At 28.6% G+C, this 19,734-nt stretch overlaps 2 protein-coding genes across 4 annotated transcripts; one reads left to right on the top strand and one right to left on the bottom strand.

The window, feature by feature from the left end:
* Positions 1-222: 222 nt before the first annotated feature.
* On the bottom strand, positions 223-6,158 carry LOC111417821 (dnaJ homolog subfamily C member 11). 2 transcript variants are annotated; one of them, XM_023050204.2, is made up of 10 exons: positions 5,941-6,158; positions 5,736-5,865; positions 5,425-5,677; positions 5,166-5,368; positions 1,609-1,728; positions 1,350-1,557; positions 1,182-1,298; positions 691-1,129; positions 507-636; positions 223-448 (listed from the first exon to the last, which is right to left on the bottom strand). In XM_023050204.2, exons 1-10 carry the CDS (start codon positions 6,010-6,012, stop codon positions 423-425), a joined length of 1,698 nt encoding a protein of 565 aa, XP_022905972.1. In that variant the 5' UTR covers positions 6,013-6,158; the 3' UTR covers positions 223-422. The 2 variants fall into 2 exon arrangements, with proteins under 2 accessions (XP_022905972.1, XP_022905973.1); XM_023050205.2 differs by having other exon boundaries at positions 1,609-1,725.
* Positions 6,159-6,381: 223 nt separating this feature from the next.
* Positions 6,382-12,439, top strand: LOC111417800 (T-cell activation inhibitor, mitochondrial). Of its 2 annotated transcripts, none has more exons than XM_023050177.2 (7): positions 6,382-6,645; positions 6,713-6,833; positions 6,889-7,486; positions 11,475-11,566; positions 11,622-11,866; positions 11,923-12,054; positions 12,119-12,439. In XM_023050177.2, the coding sequence occupies exons 1-7, from the start codon at positions 6,617-6,619 to the stop codon at positions 12,348-12,350; spliced, it is 1,449 nt and encodes a 482-aa protein (XP_022905945.1). In that variant the 5' UTR covers positions 6,382-6,616; the 3' UTR covers positions 12,351-12,439. The 2 variants fall into 2 exon arrangements, with proteins under 2 accessions (XP_022905945.1, XP_022905946.1); XM_023050178.2 differs by having other exon boundaries at positions 6,545-6,645; positions 6,716-6,833.
* Positions 12,440-19,734: the final 7,295 nt, after the last annotated feature.

Genomic DNA, 19,734 nt, shown 5'->3' with positions numbered 1-19,734 from the left:
CACGATTTAAAAAATAATTTTTTTTTATTTATAATTAAATAAATAGTATACCTTAAAAATAGAATCGTAATTCGTTAAATACGCAATAATGAGTTTGTAATTTATCGATTACTTAGTAAAGTTTCGTTAATTATCATTATGTTGGTAACACTAATTAATTGACAGTTTTGAAATCGAATAACCAAATTCTTTATTACTAAATTTGATGAATAAATTAAAAAATTGTGAGAAAAAAAGAAATAAAACATGTATTTTAATAACAACAACATGTATATACAAAAAAATGGTCAAGCAAATACTACATAATAATAACAAAATACAGTTAGACTCATGTGAGAAAAAGTGTCGCGTTGTACCTCCTAAATCAATCTACCTACGAATTCCGCGAATCCTTGACTATTCTTTTGATAACCTAACCAGCGCTAGGTTGGGTTTGTACACCGATGTGCTAAAACAACAAAAAATTGTCATAATTCTTTGCAAAGTTATCACTGGTAGAAACATACAAGTTTTTGGTATTCTTAACGCCTCATTATCTCTTATTGTCACTTCGTGAAGTTGTTGTTTAAAATTATAAACTATCAAAAGTGATTTTTCTTCACCGACAGCTGGATCAAAAAATCCAGGGAGTTGACTCTACAAAAATTAATTAATTAAAATATAACAAGATCGTTTAAAAATAAATCCAACCTTTGATAATTCATGTAAAATCAATTTGCTATCTTTAACAAGACATTGTAACGGTACAGTAACCTCAATGACTTCTTCATTTCCATCTTCATTAGAGCTTGAGTCACCGGATCCAGATATTAATTTCCCATATAAAGCTTTAACAATAACCAGACCCTTCTTTGTTTCTTCTTCTTCTACAATTCTCGTATATGTGGCATTCATTAAATCAACAGCAGCTTGAGCTTCTTTTCTTTTCTGCATTAATTTTGACCTATTTGCCTCGCGTTGTTTCTCAACTTGTTTTGCATGTTGTTCTTTTAAGAACGGCTCAACAAAGCCTTTCTTTATTATTACATAAACTACAAGTGGAACTACCGTCGCATAAAATATCGGCGCAGGTAGAACTTCCTCACAGAGATGAATTGGGAAGGAATATACTTGATTTGCACGCGTTAATCTTTAATTACATGTATTATTTTCGGTTATCAATTGAATTATCATCAATTTACCTTATTTTTAATTTAACTCCTGTTGGCATACCAATAGCTACAGCCGCTGACATATTACTATGTTTCGAGACCCGTTTTTCAACTCCATATTCAAAAATGGCCCCAAAAGTACCATATCTATATTAAAAAAGGAATTAAAACAATTCCAAAACAACTTTTAAATCATACTTTACTGATAATCGTAATTTTAATTCTTGATTTAATAATTTCTTCGTATAACTAATTGAAATGTACGAATGTGGAAGACCTATTTGAACAGATAAATTGTATTGGGCCGATTCCGTGTCTCTAACAATCGATGTAGAAACCATTGATCGTATTCCACCGTGGTAAGTTAAATAACCTATTGAGTGTTTATCTAATTGCATTGCTAATGCTACGAGAAAATAATAAATAAAAAAATTACATTTTTAATTAATTTATTTACTTGACATGATTCCTGGTCTTATTCCTTGAGGTGTAAATTGCAAAATAGTCCCACCATTCCAATAAAATCGTTTACTCAGTGTTCTAAATGCCTTAAAAGACACGGCTGGTCCATTTCCTACTAAAGCAAATTTAAAAAAAATAGCAATCTTTTTCAATTTTATTAAGTGAACATACCATATGGTTGCAGTTAGATTCAGATTCGAATCTGAAGCGGATTCAGTAGCGCTAGTTAGCATAAAATACTATTATGTTGTATGTTTTTATTGAACTAAAATCAGAACTAACACTAGATCTAGAACTAAAAAATATCGCGTCTTCCTTTTTAAAAACCATTTCAAGGGTTATGCAAGCTATGGGTCGTCTCTGTGTTAATCCTGATAATATTTAGCCGATTTCGAAAAATTATTTTTATAGTAAGGGTTGCATCTGCCAAAATTTTCAAAAAAACTGAAATAATTCAAAAATGGTGCACTCTAAACATATGATGACATGGAAAATTATACTAAAATTTAGCGAGGATCTCGAAAATTCAATAAAAATTGGTATATTCCATTTAAAATAACGAAGTTGGGGTCCATATCCGGTATAACCGGAAGTTGGAGAAAAGTGAAAATATTTTAGCTGAAACGAGCAACTCGCATAAACCGTTTAAAGTTTGCCACATACATATAGACTCAGCTCGTCATGACAGACTCTGTATAAATTTTACAATTTTTGGGTTAATAATTTTTATCATGAAATTTTTATTATCCTACATCTAGGTTTTTATATCTTATCCTAAACTGCAATCTTTTAACTTTAATTTAAGATATAAATCGTTTCTTAACTATTAAAAGTTCAGTTGGTATGATTTTTTGAAAATATTGGTTATCAGTTTGTGTATAAAATCGACAATCTCTGAGTTAATCATTTTTATCTCAAAATTTTTATTATCCTACATCAAGGTTTTTATATCTTATCCTAAACTGCAACCTTTTAAGTTTAATTTAAGATATAAATCGTTTCTTAACTATTAAAAGTTCAATTGGCACGATTTTTTGAATATATTGCATCAGTTTATGTATACATTTGACAATTTTTGGGTTAATCATTTTTATCACAAAATTTTTATTATCCTACATCAAGGTTTTTATATCTTATCCTAAACTATAATCTATTAGCTTCAATTTAAGATATAAATCGTTTCTTAACTATTAAAAGTTCAGATGGTACGATTTTTTTAAAATGTTGGTTATCAGTTTGTGTATAAATTTGACAATTTCTGGGTTAATACTTTTTATCACAACATTTTTATTATCCTACATCAAGGTTTTTATATCTTATCCTAAACTACATTATTTTAGCTTGAATTTAAGGTATAAATCGTTTCTTAACTATTAAAAGTTCAGATGGTACGATTTTTTAAAAATATTGATCATCAGTTTATGTATAAATTTGAGAATTTCTGTGTTAATCATTTTTATCACAAAGTTTTTATTATCCTACATCAAGGTTTTTATATCTTATCTTAAACTACAATCTTTTAGCTTCAATTTAAGATATAAATCGTTTCTTAACTATTAAAAGTTCACTTAGTATGATTTTTTGAAACTATTGGTTATCAATTTGTGTATAAATTTGACAATTTCTGGGTTAATACTTTTTATTACAAAATTTTTATTATCCTACATCAAGGTTTTTATATCTTATCCTAAACTACAATCTTTTAACTTGAATTTAAGATATAAATCGTTTCTTAACTATTAAAAGTTCACTTGGTATGATTTTTTGAAAATATTGGTTATCAGTTTATGTTTAAATTTCAGAATTTCTGGGTTAATCATTTTTATCTGAAAATTTTTATTATCCTGCATCAAGGTTTTTAGATCTTATCCTAAACTACAATCTTTTAGCTTCAATTTAAGATATAAATCGTTTCTTTACTATTAAAAGTTCAGATGGTACGATTTTTTGAAAATATTGACATCAGTTTATGTACAAATTTGAGAATTTCTGGGTTAATCATTTTTATCACAAAATTTTTATTATCCTACATCAAGGTTTTTATATCTTATCCTAAACTACAATCTTTTAGCTTCAGTTTAAGATATAAATCGTTTCTTAACTATTAAAAGTTCAGATGGTACGATTTTTTGAAAATATTGGTTATCAGTTTATGTATAAAATTGACAATTTCTGGGTTAATCATTTTTATCTCAAAATTTTTATTATCCTACATCAAGGTTTTTATATCTTATCCTAAACTACAATCTTTTAGCTTCAATTTAAGATATAAATCGTTTCTTAACTATTAAAAGTTCACTTGGTATGATTTTTTGAAAATATTGGTTATCAGTTTATGTTTAAATTTCAGAATTTCTGGGTTAATCATTTTTATCTGAAAATTTTTATTATCCTGCATCAAGGTTTTTAGATCTTATCCTAAACTACAATCTTTTAGCTTCAATTTAAGATATAAATCGTTTCTTTACTATTAAAAGTTCAGATGGTACGATTTTTTGAAAATATTGACATCAGTTTATGTACAAATTTGAGAATTTCTGGGTTAATCATTTTTATCACAAAATTTTTATTATCCTACATCAAGGTTTTTATATCTTATCCTAAACTACAATCTTTTAGCTTCAGTTTAAGATATAAATCGTTTCTTAACTATTAAAAGTTCAGATGGTACGATTTTTTGAAAATATTGGTTATCAGTTTATGTATAAAATTGACAATTTCTGGGTTAATCATTTTTATCTCAAAATTTTTATTATCCTACATCAAGGTTTTTATATCTTATCCTAAACTACAATCTTTTAGCTTCAATTTGAGATATAAATTGTTTCTTAACTATTAAAAGTTCAGTTGGTATGATTTTTTGAAGATATTGGTTATCAGTTTGTGTATAAATTTGACAATTTCTGGGTTAATCATTTTTATCAAAAAATTTTTGTTATCCTACATCAAGGTTTTTATATCTTATCCTAAACTACAATCTATTAGCTTCAATTTAAGATATAAATCGTTTCTTAACTATTAAAAGTTCACTTAGTATGATTTTTTAAAATATTGGTTATCAGTTTGTGTATAAATTTGACAATTTCTGGGTTAAAACTTTTTATCACAAAATTTTTATTATCCTACATCAAGGTTTTTATATCTTATCCTAAACTATAATCTATTAGCTTCAATTTAAGATATAAATCATTTCTTAACTATTAAATGTTTAGTTGGTATGATTTTCTGAAAATATTGGTTATATTGTAGCTGAAACTTTTAAAATTGTTACTTAATTCAGAAAGGTTTTTGCCATAATTATTTATGTTTTGGATATGTCCATAATTATTCCTATGCTTTTTTTATTGCATTTAGATTTGTGCAAATAATTTGCAAAAGATTTCATTATATTATGTCTATATCTTGATTACAATCACCTAAACAATTACAACATATCTTTAAATATGCGTCATATTATTTAATACTCATTATAAGTATTTGTCGACTGTAAAAAAACGAATCTGAATCCACTTCAAATTCAAATTTAAATCTAACTTCAACCACATAACATACCAGCTACTACTTCAACTTCAGACCAACTTTTATGTGAATAAATGTGCCTCCAGCTTAAATTTATTCCACCATTTCCAGTCCCATTTTGTGTATTTAACTGTCCGGATAACGTACAAGTATCTTTTTGTGTTAATGGAAACTCAACCGATTGATTAAAACTCATTCCAGATACTTCAATACTTGGTAAAATAGAGTCTGTGGTACTTTTAAAAAAGATATTTTAATACAACTTAATTTTGACATTTTTATGATAACTTACATATCGAGATCATCCAACATTAAATCATCGTAAGGATTAAATAAATCTGTAGCGTTTATATTAACTGTAACAGCTCCATGTGGGTTTGTTTGCTGTTGTTTCTTTCTCTCAGCTCTTTCCTCAGCTAATTGTTCATACTCAGCACGGATTTCCGCTGGAGTTCGTGTTCTTTGAACAATCTCCCATCCCTCAGTTTCTAAACCTTTTACACCTAAACTATCATAAATAGCTCTTCGATGAGGATCCGATAAAACTATTAAGAAACATTAAAAAACGTTACACAATAAACTCAAATATTGACATAACCTTACTTTCGTATGCGTTTTTAATTTTGTTAAAGATAATGTCGGCTTTTTCTTTTTGTTTGGGTTCAACATGTTTATCAGGATGGTACAGTCTACTAAGGCGTCTATAGGAGTTGTTTATCTCTTCCTTTGTGGCCTAAAAACGATTCGGAAACGGTTGATTTTTAGGTTAGGTTGACCTAAAATCAGTGAATGGTATTTGAAAACTAACGTCTTTTGAGATGTTGAGGGTTGTGTAATAATCCTCTTCCAACACGGTGTCGGCTTCGTCTTCGAAGTCCATGTTTTAATTGCCGCACGGTTTAATTTTATCATATGAATGCCCCAAAAGCTCCTTTCTCGCTATCACCGTTTTAGCAAATTTTGTTTTTCGACGTTTCGTTACCAACTGTCAAATTACATGTCACTAACGTCATGTCGTTAACAATTTTCTTTCAAATTTCTTTTGCCATATAAAAATTAATTAATAATTTATACATTAATTTTTCTCTACTTATTTTAAAATAAATTATTATTTTAAGGATACTCTTTTAAGTGTTACCCAAAAAATACCTACAATTATAAAACTACCAATAAACAATACACGATAAAAACCCGAATGTTAACGTTATTTCTATTATTTCTATAGTTACATTAGTCAAATCAAAAATTTAGTTAACCGCGTTAATCGTTAAACATCTTTCAAAATTTTAGTTTAAAAATCCCAACAGAACGTTTTTGGAATCGTATCTTAAATTTCCCGCTGTAAACGTAACCTTCACACGGAACAAGGTTTCAAGGTCAAAATGCACAATCTTTTATTTTTTTTTAATACAAACATTAGAACATAACCTCAATTTCCCAACCAAGTCATGTAACAGAAAGTATTTACTCTTTTTAATTTAAAAATGTCGATATTTAACTCGTTAAAAAGATGGTAACGTAAACTGTTATGATATTTAATTATGTATCTTCTTAATCATGTATTAATAACATTTTTATAGCAGATTTGTTTCAATATGTATTCAGTTCCGATGTATGACCTCTACAGAAGTTTCAACGGCTTTGAGACCCTTTTATTTTTCTGTACATCCAGATCTTTTTGGACAATACCCTGATCAACGGGTAATTATAATTAATACTAATAATTAATGAAATTAATTAATTTAATCTTTTGTAGCAAATCAATGAGACTTCTTTAAAACAATTAAGTTCATATTTAGAATCATTACAACGTAAAAAATATCCTAAACCATGTACATTACAATTTTACATTCGAGTGAGAGATAAACAATCAAATACATTAAAAATGGTTTGGGTTAAACTCAAAGATTCCGACGTTCGTAAAGCAGTTTTATCAATCTTGCAAAGTTGTGAATTAAGCACAGAATATGTTGATAAGATACCAGAAGAGAAAAAGAAACCACCTAACACTGTTAATAATAAATCATTTAACTTTGATTTTACATTTAAAAATTTTAAAGATATCGATCCAATTTTTGGGCCTTTATCTATGAAACAAAGTGTTGCTGAGGAAATGAAGAATTATACTCTTGAAAAGTGGTTAAAGGAGCACCATTTAATCGCTTTGGAGCGATCGAAACTAACAAAACCAATTCGTCAAGATATTAGTAAATTGAAAAAGATTGTTTTAGAAAATTATGAAGTTCTTGATGTGAAATGGGATTGTGGATGGAATGAAAGTCAATTTAGGGGATGTTTGCAAAGTTTCTTAGCTTTAGCTGAACAACATCCTGAACCTATGCACATTTTAAAAGGTTAATTTTAAAATGCACCACATCAAATCTTACAATATATAGGGTGGTTCAGTTTTTAATTGGGAAACTTTATTTAGGATGTAGTACTTACTAAAATAACACAAGTTTTTGATATAAATATAGGGTTTCAACTAGTTTATTTTTGAGTTATGAACTGTCAAAGTTGAGCCAAAAATTTACATTTTGTTTTGTATTTAGGCTGTAAGTAAACCATAGAATTTGAAACTTTGTACATATTTACTACTGGTTAAGACTTTATTTTCATGCATACCTTAAACTTTTCTAGCACCCTCTAAGGGGATGAAATTCACCACCCCTTTGATTTTTTTATAACAACTTTTTAACGCTATTAAATGTTAATATAAAAAAATGTGGGTTGTAAACCTCAATCTTTAGTGGTATTTTTTGTCTCTTTAGTATTTTCGTTAAAGTTAATAGTTTCCTTGTAAAAAAATAAAATATCGTGCTATGTGCCGCCATGTTTAGCTAAAATTATTCTAAAAGTTGGCTCTGACAACTTGTAAGTTTTATTTGCGGTGAATCCTTATAATTGTTGATGATTATTTATAATTTTTGACTGTTATTAAGCAAGAGTATCAATTTTTTAATATTGTTTAAAACAGACATTCATCTTATTTATGGTTTTTCTTATGAAAATCACAATTAATTGGTGTTATTTAGTTAGTACTAGATCCTAGTAAGTACACAACTTCCATACCCAGCTATAAACAAATTTTTTTTTAAATAATAGCAGCGCTTTACGGTACAATGTAGCATATTTTATTTTTTTTTCGCTAAAACTACTATCTTTAAGGAAAAAACTAAAGAGACAAAAAAGAACCAATAATGAATAAGCTTTACAACCCCATTTTTTTTATGTTAATATTCCATGGCGTTAAAAAGTTGTTATAAAAAAATCAAAGGGGTTGTGAATTTCATCCCCTTAGAAGACCCTAGGGAAGTTTAAGGTGTGGTTGAAAATAAGATATTAACCAGTACGGGTTACTTATACCCGAAATAAAAGATAAAATGTAAATTTTTGGCTCAACTTTGACAGCTCATAGCTCGAAAATAAAAGAGTTGCGAAACTGCCTTAGAGAAACATAAAATTCCCGCTATCCCAGAAAGTTAGATGATGAGCTATAACATTTTTCTTTTCTATATTGTGCATAGTACAATTGTATAACACCTAGTAAATACATACTAATAAGTTACTTATTTTTAACACCAAATTAAACTAGATAATGTTTTGCAGCTTTTCCCAGTGGTCCAGTCTGCTTTACCCATAATATACAGTATGTCCCCGAATGGAGTTACAAAGAGGAAAAAGATTTTTATTACTGAATTTTCAAACTTTTCTCATCATAAATAATGCGTCGGATATGTTCAAACCACTAATTCGCATGAATTTTATACTCTAACTATAGAAGTTAACTAATTATTCCCATTTTTATGTAAAAATTTGACCTTTTTTCTAAACTAAAAATTTTTCAAAGTTCAATTTATGATATGTAACCATAGAAGAGTGATGTAAATCCAAATTCTACACTCTCTAGACGAAGTTAACATTTAAAAGTTAATGTGTAGTGTGCTATAACATATCACGGGGTAATTGGGCCATATTTCTTCGACGGAAATGTAAATCAACAGAAATATTTGGATATGTTACAAAATTATTTTAATGAACAACTTTCAGCTTTTTTTTAATGTACTTTCAGCGAGACGGTTGCCTAGCTCACCATCACACATTGTGACCGAATGGTCCTATTTTATGACCAGGACATACTCCTGATCTTACAATTATGGATTTTTATTTTTGGGGACGATTGAAATAAATTGTTTACAGTGAACCATTACAAGGCGATGCAGAACTATTCTTAGTTTTAATAAAAACTAAGAATAATTAATGCGATAGACTATCTACCACTGGCGGAAATTCGTAATTCTTTCAAAGAATTTAGAACTTGTCTTCAAATGTGTGCCGAATAGTTGATTTATTCACTTACAATCTTACATAGTGTGTTATTACACACATTTACATTTAAAATATTTTATTCAATTATTTAGCCTTTTCATTTTAATTTGATTTGTCCCTAAATTGAACTTGAAAATTTTTCAATTTAGAAAAATGTCCAATTTTTACATAAAAATGAGAATAATTAGTTAACTTCTACAGTTAAAGTAGCATTATTTATGCTGAAATAAGTTTGAAAAATCAGTAATAAAAATTTTTTTCCTCTTTGTAACTCGATCTGGGGACATACTGTAGATAAATATTGTCATATTTTTACCGTTTTAAGACCAAAACACAAAAACGCGTACAATGCTGCATTCAAGGGTGCATTCACTATCCACCTTAGTACTTTGTTCTGGAATCTTCGAATCGGTTTTGCATTTGTCTTGCAGGTACAACCCCACAATTGGATTCTGTATGTCCATTTTGGTTTTAATACTTTCTTGTATATTAGCAACTTGTTACTTAGTTATAGCGTTGATTTTCTGCCAATATAGGTGTCTAAATTTGATATCAAGTTCCTCACGTTTTTTTTTGATGTGAGCTTTCCATGTGAGTTTGGCATCCAGAGTCATACCAAGATATTTTGCGGGACTGCATTGCCATTTATGTGTACTGGGACATAGTTTACTTTCTTCTTATAAGTAAAATTTATGTATGTCGATTTATTTGTATTTAGTTTTATTAGCCATTGTTTGGTCCAGTTTTCTATTGAATTTAAGGCCAATTGTAACTTATTTGCTTCATTTTCTGCAACAGCCAAGATCGCTGTGTCATCTGCGAATGTAGCTGTTGAAGTTTCTAGTACTTGAGGAAGGTCGAATGTGTAGAGTAAGTACAGTGTTGGGCCAAGCACACTTCCTTGTGGAACTCCGACTCGTATTTCATGTAGTGGTGAATAAGCGTTTTCGTATTTTACTCTAAAATATCGATCAGAAAGATATGATTTTAATAGTTGACTATACGTTGATGGTAGTATTTGGTCTAGTTTGTAATTTAAGCGGTCTAACCAGACTTTGTCGAAAGCTTGTGCAACATCCAGAAATACGGCGGAGCAGACTTTATTTTCTTCCACTGTTATTTCGATAGTATTCGTTATTCTATGCGCTTGGTCTGTTGTTGCATATTTATTCAGAAACCCAAATTGATGTGTTGGTATTACGGCTTTTTCTTCTGACAGGTTTTAGTCTTTTTAATAGTAATTTTTTAAGCAGTTTTGATAGTAAGGGTAGGTAATAATGAGATTGACCTATATGATGTAACATCTGTGGGGGGTTTACCAGGTTTTGGTATCATTATTTCAGCAACTTTCCATATGCTTAGCAAGTATTTCTCTTTAAAAACAGCATTAATTATGTGTAATAGTTTTGTAATCGCCCGTTTTGGTAGATGTTTCAATGTTTCTCCATTAATTAGGTTATAGTCTACTAATTTCTTTATATTTAGTATCACTTTGAATTACGCTAGGGACACTATTTAGCATACTTGTTGGACTGTCTGATGTAAAAGTTTCTATCAGATGTTTAGCAAACAAATTAACTTTTTCTTGATTGCTCTTGGCACAATTTCCATTATTATTTCGAATTGGAGGTGTATGTGTTTTTGGAACTTTAAGCTTTCTTGTTGCCTTCCACAGAGAATAATCAGTACTGGCATCGTCAGTAAGGTCTTTTAAGCAATTTTGAATATTATTATCTTTGTGGCTATCTGTTAACGCTCTTAATTCGGCTGTTATTTTATTTAATTTAGTTTTATCACTAGGAATTCTAGTGGTTTGCCATTTCTTTCTTGCTTTCCGTTTTTCTGCAATTTTGTCTCTAATGAATTTAGAGTAGGAGAGGAGGCTTTGGTCCATTTAATTTTTTTTCAAAAATCACAAAAATATGTAATCATTGCAGATAACAAAAAACTGAACCACCCTGTATATCTAACCACAGTAAATGTGTTAAATTATTTTGATTATTTTTATTGTAGGTAGAACATTAGTTTTTGCTCCATTTACTGGAGTAAGTTTAGATGGACATATAATGTTGTATACAGGTGAAGTTAGGCATAATTGGTTAGATGTATGTTTATGACAAAATAATTTTATACATATTTATCAGAATTTTTTTATTGTAGTTAATAAGAAATGTAAAAAAATATGACGAAGTTTTGCTACGAATACCTGGTTTTGAAAAAACGGTTTCTCAAGTGTTAAAAGACATAAAAGTGGTTAGGAGGAAATTTATGCCTAAAATATTAGCAGGGGAATACGAAAGACAATTACAACAATTAACAACGAATTTGAGTGATTATAGAGGACTTCGAGGGTATCCAAAACATTGGCCGAATTCTTTGGCTACTTTTGAAATTGTTGTTGAAACGTACATAATATTAATTATTACAAAAAAATTTATTATTTATTATATTATCTTTTTAGGGAAGCTGGACCACTTATGGTATCACCGACAGGTCAATTTATTGTTCCATCTTCTTGTCCAGGTTCACTTTTAGTTAATTTTATATCCGAAAATTTAGATGATGCGAAACGTCGTCTTGAAACGTATCGAATGTATTTATTAATGTCCTATTTATTGTACAAAAAATGAATTCATAAATTTAATTTTATTTTTTAGGAATAAACACGTTGAACGTTCGTTTAGATCTGATGTCTTAAAACATTTCAAAATGGAAACATTGCATAAGGATGATAATGTTAACCCCGATTTGATGATTGATTGTTGTAAAAAGTTGTTGAAACATGAAAGTAAATTAGTTTATTTAAGAGGTCTTCAAGTGAATATTGCTACGTATTATTCCGTTCTTTCTGATGGTGTGGTTTGTATACCATGGAATTTTGAGATTTGAAACATTTTTAAAGTTATGTATATTTTTGTAAAATATATTAATACCAAGTTGTATAAAGGAAAATAAAAAATTGTGTTGAGAAATACTAATATTGACTGTCTTCCTTTGAGGCGGTATAAACCGAACTTGAATTTTAATGAGGTGGAATAAATCACCTTATTTTAACCGGTTTATGTTAATAATGAACAAAAAGAATTAGTTTTTTTTAGTTCATTGAAAACAATAGAATTTTTCCCATTGTTATTACTCTTATCACTTTTGTTTGCTTTAAGTAATAGGAACGAAAATATTCCTTTTTTTGGAAGTATTAAATTTTTAAACTCTTTGATATTACAGTAAAACCGCGATATAACGGACTAATACGAAGAAGGGAGGAAAATAATTTTAATTCACACAAATTCAGCAGCTATCCATATCATTGCGTTCAGTCTACCTGGGTTTATATTTATACTAAGAACAGTAGAATTTAAAAAGACTGCTACATCTGGGAACAGCTCGAAGGACCGTTCGTGACGTCATACATAGGTAAGCAACTACTATTTCACACATTCAATTACAAATGCTTAATGTTTTCTATTCGTGTTTCGTAATGTTGTTTGTTTAAAACGTAATTCTTATAATATAAAATAAAGATCTTGATTGAGTTTAGGCGTGCGTCTCTTAAGACGGCTAAACCTGAACATTTCTAGGTTTAGTGTTATATGTGATAGAAAAAATGTCGAATTTTGTTGTACTTTTACTGGTTTATTTATATTTTTTAAAAAATTTACGTTTATTTTAAGTAAATTTTGTGACAATAATAATTTTAATTTGTTCACCGCTTTATGTTTTCGATGTTAATTTCCTGTAAAATTCATTGACTTTTGTCTCTGATGATGGCTTTTTGCCGAAACTAGTTAGACAACAAAAATATAAATAAACCAGTAAAAGTACAACAAAATTCGAAATTTTTTCTATCACGTTAAACAAACTGGTATAATGGATATTAACTTCAATTTCAACCTAATTAGTGTTATATGTTATACACAGGCTGTCTTCGAAATGCGTGTACAACGGAAGACCACAGATTACTTGACTCAAAATAGGTCGATTTAAGTTATGTTATCTATATCCAAAGTTGCTTCGTTTCGCCGCTAGAGGACTTCAAACTTAGCAAAACAAATTCTTTATTTTTTATAACTCGAAAACGCGTAAATCAATTGAAACCATTTTTCTGTAGTGAGTTCCTAGGTTCAATTAACGTCTTTTTAAACATAAATTGCAATGGATGACTTTTCCATTATTCCTGTATTTCTAAAATTATATCAAAAACCATAAAAAGACGTTAATTAAACTTAGGAACTCACTTCTGAAAAATGGTTTCAATTGATTTACGCGTTTTCGAGTTATAAAAAAATAAAAGAAATTTTTTTGCTAACTTTGAAGTCCTCTAGCGGCGAAACGAAGCAACTTTGGATATAGATAACTTAATTTAAATCGACCTATTTGAGCCAAGGAATCTGTGGTCTTCCGTTGTACACGCATTTCGGAGACACCTGTATATACAGATGTCTCACATAACTGGTTCGTTAGAACTATTTCAGGTTCCACTATTCGTAGAGATTTGAAATTTTGGTAGCATGGGTTGTTCATTCGAAACTTTCGATCTAAAATATTGTCAAGATGGCCGCCACCAGATTCGGTCTACCGGAAGTAGACCATAACTTCGTTATTTTAAATGGAATGCTATAGTTTTTATTACACCGTTTAATTGTACATAAAAAAATAGGTTGACTTTGATAAAAGTTATTGGTACCTAGCGATTTTCGTTTTTGAGTTATTTTGGTTTTAAGATTTTTTTGGTGAATTTCAACTTGCTATTTAAAACCCCATATCTTACCCAACGTTCATTCAAAAAAGATTACTCTTCAGATGCTCTCAAATAGATTGTCATTTGTTATATCGGAGTATTTTATACAGGATGGTCAAAAATTGTATTACCGTTTCTCCATATTCAACCACAAGAAAATCGAAAATTTTAAATGTAATCCTATTTATTGTAGTTTCTCTCAGATTGGGAAATTTATCAAAACATCCAAGAAATGCAAGAAGCCGTTTGTATTTTTATTAGAAGGCCATGATATTTTGACAGTTTTTCGTTTAATTTATTTCTATTATTATTTCTACTATTAGCTACGATTGATAATCTTTTAGTTTACTAGCTTTTTTAGATAATAAAAAAGATCAAATAAATGAAACAATGAAAACAAAAAATTGATGACAAAAATTAGATTTGGATACAAATATAAATTTGTTATTAAATTGAATTTGGAAATGTAATAAAATTTATTTCATTGTCATGATCACTGGTGACCGGAAATATGCGGTTTCTTTTGGTCAATTTTTTGAAATTTTTCCTTGTAATGGACGTTAAGTTTGTTAGGCACCAGTTACGTGAGACACCCTGTATATACAGGGTGAGTTGCTAAACCGTTAGAGAAAGAAAAAAATATTTTCTACAAAAGTTGTTTAATTCACTTATCGTATTATGAATAGAATTAAATTTGTTTATACAACCATATATGTTACTAATTCATAGCGTTTATAGTTCCTGAGATATTCGATTATTTTTCCAAAATGTGTCCATTGCAGGATCTTTTTAAAACCTATGTAAAAACGACATTTTTTCCAATTTTTCCTTGAAACTTTGTCAGATAATAGTCAAAGACAATAGGTAAATGATAGTATCCAAAGATATTAGATAATGTATACAGCGTGTTCATAAAGCTGAGTTACTTTTGATATTTTTCAAATGGCTTTTTCATAAATTTTTTAAACGGAACATACTGTATATTGTGTGCTGTTTGAATTGCCCATCAAGTTACCTTTAATTAATAATACGTATGTCATATATGTAACTTTAGTAGTTTTCCATATATTTAGAATTTAAAGAATAATGTGTAATAAAATATGCGTTATTGTACTTAATATTATATTCTGTCTATTTTGATCAGTTTTTTTTTGTTCTTCCTTTTATTATTTGATTAATATTTTATAATGTAAAATAATTTTATTGCCATATACCAAATTTTAATGCGACTTGGTACTTTATGGGATTTAAAATATGCATGTTAATAAAATATGCAATTGTTCTGCTATATAATTTATGACTTTAGAGAAAATAAGATGCACATGTTAAGAAATATCTCAATGTCTTTTGTATGTACAGCGCATTAATGCTTGTAGAAGAGAAAATGGGCGGCATTTTGAATAACTTCTAAATATTAATTAAATTAATACCTACTTCTTTTTTATTGTTCTGCCATTTAATTGTATTTTTTGTATTTTTATCACGTTTTGATTATTTATTTATTAAAGTTTTTTTTTTAAATTGTATTTTAATATAATATTACTTATTTTCAAATGACAGATAAAGAAAAACAAAGTGACAAAAAAGGACAGAATATATTACATTATGTCACCTTTTTAAGTACAATAATGACATTTTATTACACATTTTTCTTTAAATTCTAAATATCAGGAAAACTATTAAAGTTAGACACATGACATACTTATCATTAATTAAAGGGAACTTTATGAGTAATTCAACTAGCATACAATATACAGGGTGTTCCATTTAAAAAATTTAAGAAAAAGCCATGAAATAATGTATAAGTGAAAATAATTTTACGTAATAGAAAGTGGTGAGCCAAACAACTTTTGTAGAAAATATTTTTTTTGTTTTTCAAACAATTTAGTAACTATCGCCCGCCGGGATACTAATAACTCACCCTGTATAACAATCCAGTACCAAATAACAACTAAAACAAGAACTAGAAAGTTTCGGGTTTAGTGGTGCGTCTTCAGATTATAATATTTTACAAAATATTTTATCCGTCATATCCAAAGTCCGTTATATTGAAGTTTTATTGTAATTTTATGATCTTTAAACGCAATCTTTTAAGAATTTAAATTGTATTTTCATCATCTCTATTTGTTTTGCAAAAAGACTATTTTTACTATTTATTAGCACCTCTGAATTATCAAACATGTGGTATATATCACTTAGTTAATAAAATCGCAGTTTCCACGAACAACTATTGCACGTGGTAATTTGCAATCCAAATCAAATAAGTTACATACACGTTAATTAAAGAGAAATTTTGAAATTTTTTTATATATTTTTAAAACGTTTGTTTTTTATTTGTTGTTGGTTAGATGTATTAATGTAAATTATGTGTGTTGCTGAAAGCGTTTATAATTATTTAGAGTAAAGTTACAGTTGATTGCTTAACGAACAAAAAAACCCGTAAATATTAATATTTAAGTTGTTTTTGTCAAAAAAATGAACTAATTGGATATTTAATGAACACAAATTATTAGAAATTGTTTATTAATAATTTGATTTGATAATTTTTTCACGTAGCAATGAAGTTATAATGGTTCTATTAAATAAAAATAAACTTAAGTTGTTATAGTTCGACCTCAAAAACAAGTTTTCTACACACGCTTCTCATTGATATCATTAAAAACCACCATTTAAGTAATTTCAAGTTCATATTTTTTTAATTTTTTATTAGGTTCAACGCGTCATCGTGTCAGGTTATAATCAAACTAAATTATCCGATCAATTTCAATAGATCATAAACTTTTCTATACATAGATAGGGACTATATTTAAAATGGCAACTAAAACCAAAAATTAATTGGTATAATTGAATTGAAATGTAAATTTCGTTTTATTAATAACTTTGTATGTTCCAAATACAAAAAATATGACGTTCTTTTAATGAGATAACTTAAGTGTTAATCAGGTGATCAACAGCTGATCAGGTGATATTAAGTTCATAAAACCACATATGATAAGATTAACTCACAAAATAAAACTTTATTTAGTCAATTTTTAATTAATTTTTTATTGTTCTGATTAAACAATTTTAATTAATTTTTTTTTAGAAATTCTTAAAATAATATAAATAATAACGGCTAAATTTTAAGTACCACTTAAGAACAAGCTAAGTAAGTAACGTTTCTAACCTACTAAGGTATTGTACCGTTATAAAATGTGTACATAATTTTGATTCTTTTAAATAGAAATAATAAGTTTTCAAAAAAAAATGGGTTAACCCATCCATTAGAAATCTTCGAAGAAAGACTAAAATAATGGTAATTGTTAAAACAAACAAAAATTGATTTTACAATTTAAATAAATACGAGAAATAGTTTATCCGGAGAAATTTTCATCCATTCTTCTCTGTCGTTTTTGCTTGAAATGGTCCTTTGTCTAACCATTACGTCAAAATGTTCTTACATATGCTTTATAACGGTATAAAGGGTATAAAAAGAAAAGTAATGAATAGTTTTTCAAAATTATGGTTTTATTAGATAGATGGAACCTTTATATTTAAGAATGAAACACATTATTCAAATGATTGCTACTGCTGGCTACAGTACGTCATCCGATCAACCCAACTTTCCAGTACTTTTTCGATTGCTTTTGCTTGATTTTCATGTATGGCAGCTTCGATTTCATGTTTCAAGGCCTCAATCGTCTTTGGATGGTTAACATGAGCCCCAAATGTGACAATTTTGCATATTGACATGGTCTTCGATGTGGAAAAAATGGGCTTCATCTGAAAAGATAAAATGCTCATCTTCTGCCAAACGATCACCATTGGTTTGGGTTAACCGAAAACTCATCGGATGGTTAGCAGAGGCATCGGAGGCATCAGTTCTTGGACTAATTGAACTTTATAAGTCGTCATACCCAGATGTTTATGCAAAATTTTTCTCAGAGAAGTGCGAGAAATGTTCTTGAAAACGATAAAGAGTTGATGTTGGATTTTCACGCACACTCTGGGTAACATTATTTTGTCCAATAACTATTCAGTTTCACGACATGATCCACAAACTGATTTGAAGGCCAAATTCCAAATTTTCCATGTAAATTTCTTACTGTTTTGGTTGACCAGTTTGGAAATAAATTATCAATATCTCCCATTTTTGTCCAAGGGTAAAGTTTTGCAAGTGTAAAACATAAAACTAATTTGGTGTCAATTCGCGAATATCATTCTATCTTTCAAAATCAACATAACACAGGTATCTCAAATTCCAAACGTTGGAATGATCCAGATGTTTGAGGGTTAGATTCTTCTTTACAATTTTGGTTGTAGGTATTTTGGCCCAACATTGTCTTTTAAAATGGTTACATAATCTATTTTGTTCATTAATGAGTCAATAAATATATGTTTGAAATAGTGTTCTTGCTGTTAGTATTACAACTGATCAATTGCCTGATGTTTTTGATATTAAAACAGCTTTAACTTCGTTGTCTGCAAGCAGCTTCGTTGAAAGAAAATTGTGGTGCTTTACTAAAATATAAAATAGTGTAGCATTTCCAAGTTACACTTCTAATAATTACATCATATAATGTTTAGAACAGAAAGATTATGGTAGGAAATACATAAATAAGTAAGGAAGTTGATGGGCATCACAGAAATTAAACTTTATTCCATAAAGCATAAATAAAAGCACAATAACTTACACTTATTACCGTGTTTGGCATGTAACCATAATAATAACTTCGGCATTCTGCATACCTACCTGTTGTTTGACCCTTCTTTATCAAGCACATCCCATTCTCGCAAAATTGCAGTTTAAGCCATTCTTTATTCCTAATATTGTGATTGCTAACTTTCCATCCAATTTCATCCCACAGATGCTCAATGGGGTTCATATTGGATGATTGTCGAAGTGTACAAGTTGGTGTAAATTTGGCAATGTGCTTGGGGTCATTAACTGGTTGGAAGATAAATGACTGATGTAGTTTATGTTCTATAAATATGATATTAGATGAACCAGGGGCGGAAGTTTTTGACCCAATCTGACATCAAATCTTTCTGACATTTCGTTGTCTTCCTTACACTTATTTTATAGCATCTTTAAAATGTGAAAAAGCGAATAATGTAGCAGAATGTCAAACATCGTTGTTGTTTTGGATTTTTTTGTGATTTCTCTGCATATTTATGCTAGATAGTGGCAGAAAGAAATTATTACCAAATTAAACTTCATTTAGACTTTATTTGCATCCTATTTATTCTTGTCTTCTTAATATTTTCAAAAGGAAGTCAAAATTTTTATGGCTTACTCAATTTTTGTAATTTTTCTTTTTTTTGATTTCTTCAAATATATAAATAAATATAAATAAACGACTGCTAAGCTAACTTAGTTAGCTTACTCTAACTTTATTGGCCACCTCAATTAGTTCCATCTTGGTGTTCTTAAGTATACTATTCCCTGATTTATGTTTTCTTGAAAAATTTAATGCAGATGGAACGCCAAATATTATTATGGTTATTCATATACCATATTAACAGAATATGATATTAAATATTTCTTATGCTGAC

Source organism: Onthophagus taurus, chromosome 6 (assembly GCF_036711975.1).
Source record: "Onthophagus taurus isolate NC chromosome 6, IU_Otau_3.0, whole genome shotgun sequence".
Classification (NCBI taxonomy): Eukaryota; Metazoa; Arthropoda; class Insecta; order Coleoptera; family Scarabaeidae; genus Onthophagus; species Onthophagus taurus.
This window is presented reverse-complemented; position numbering and strand designations above follow the sequence as displayed.

Bases quoted from the DNA above. Each gene is read 5' to 3' on its own strand.
- LOC111417821 (XM_023050204.2), bottom strand. From the start codon at position 6,012: ATGGACTTCGAAGACGAAGCCGACACCGTGTTGGAAGAGGATTATTAC. The intron at 5,369-5,424 runs GTAAGTTATCAT...CTTTTTTAAAAG, and splicing joins ATGTTGGATGATCTCGATAT to TACCACAGACTCTATTTTAC. The intron at 1,130-1,181 runs GTAAATTGATGA...ATGTAATTAAAG, and splicing joins GGAGTTAAATTAAAAATAAG to ATTAACGCGTGCAAATCAAG.
- LOC111417800 (XM_023050177.2), top strand. From the start codon at position 6,617: ATGTCGATATTTAACTCGTTAAAAAGATG. The intron at 11,867-11,922 runs GTACATAATATT...TTATCTTTTTAG, and splicing joins TTTGAAATTGTTGTTGAAAC to GGAAGCTGGACCACTTATGG. The intron at 12,055-12,118 runs GTATTTATTAAT...TTTATTTTTTAG, and splicing joins CGTCTTGAAACGTATCGAAT to GAATAAACACGTTGAACGTT.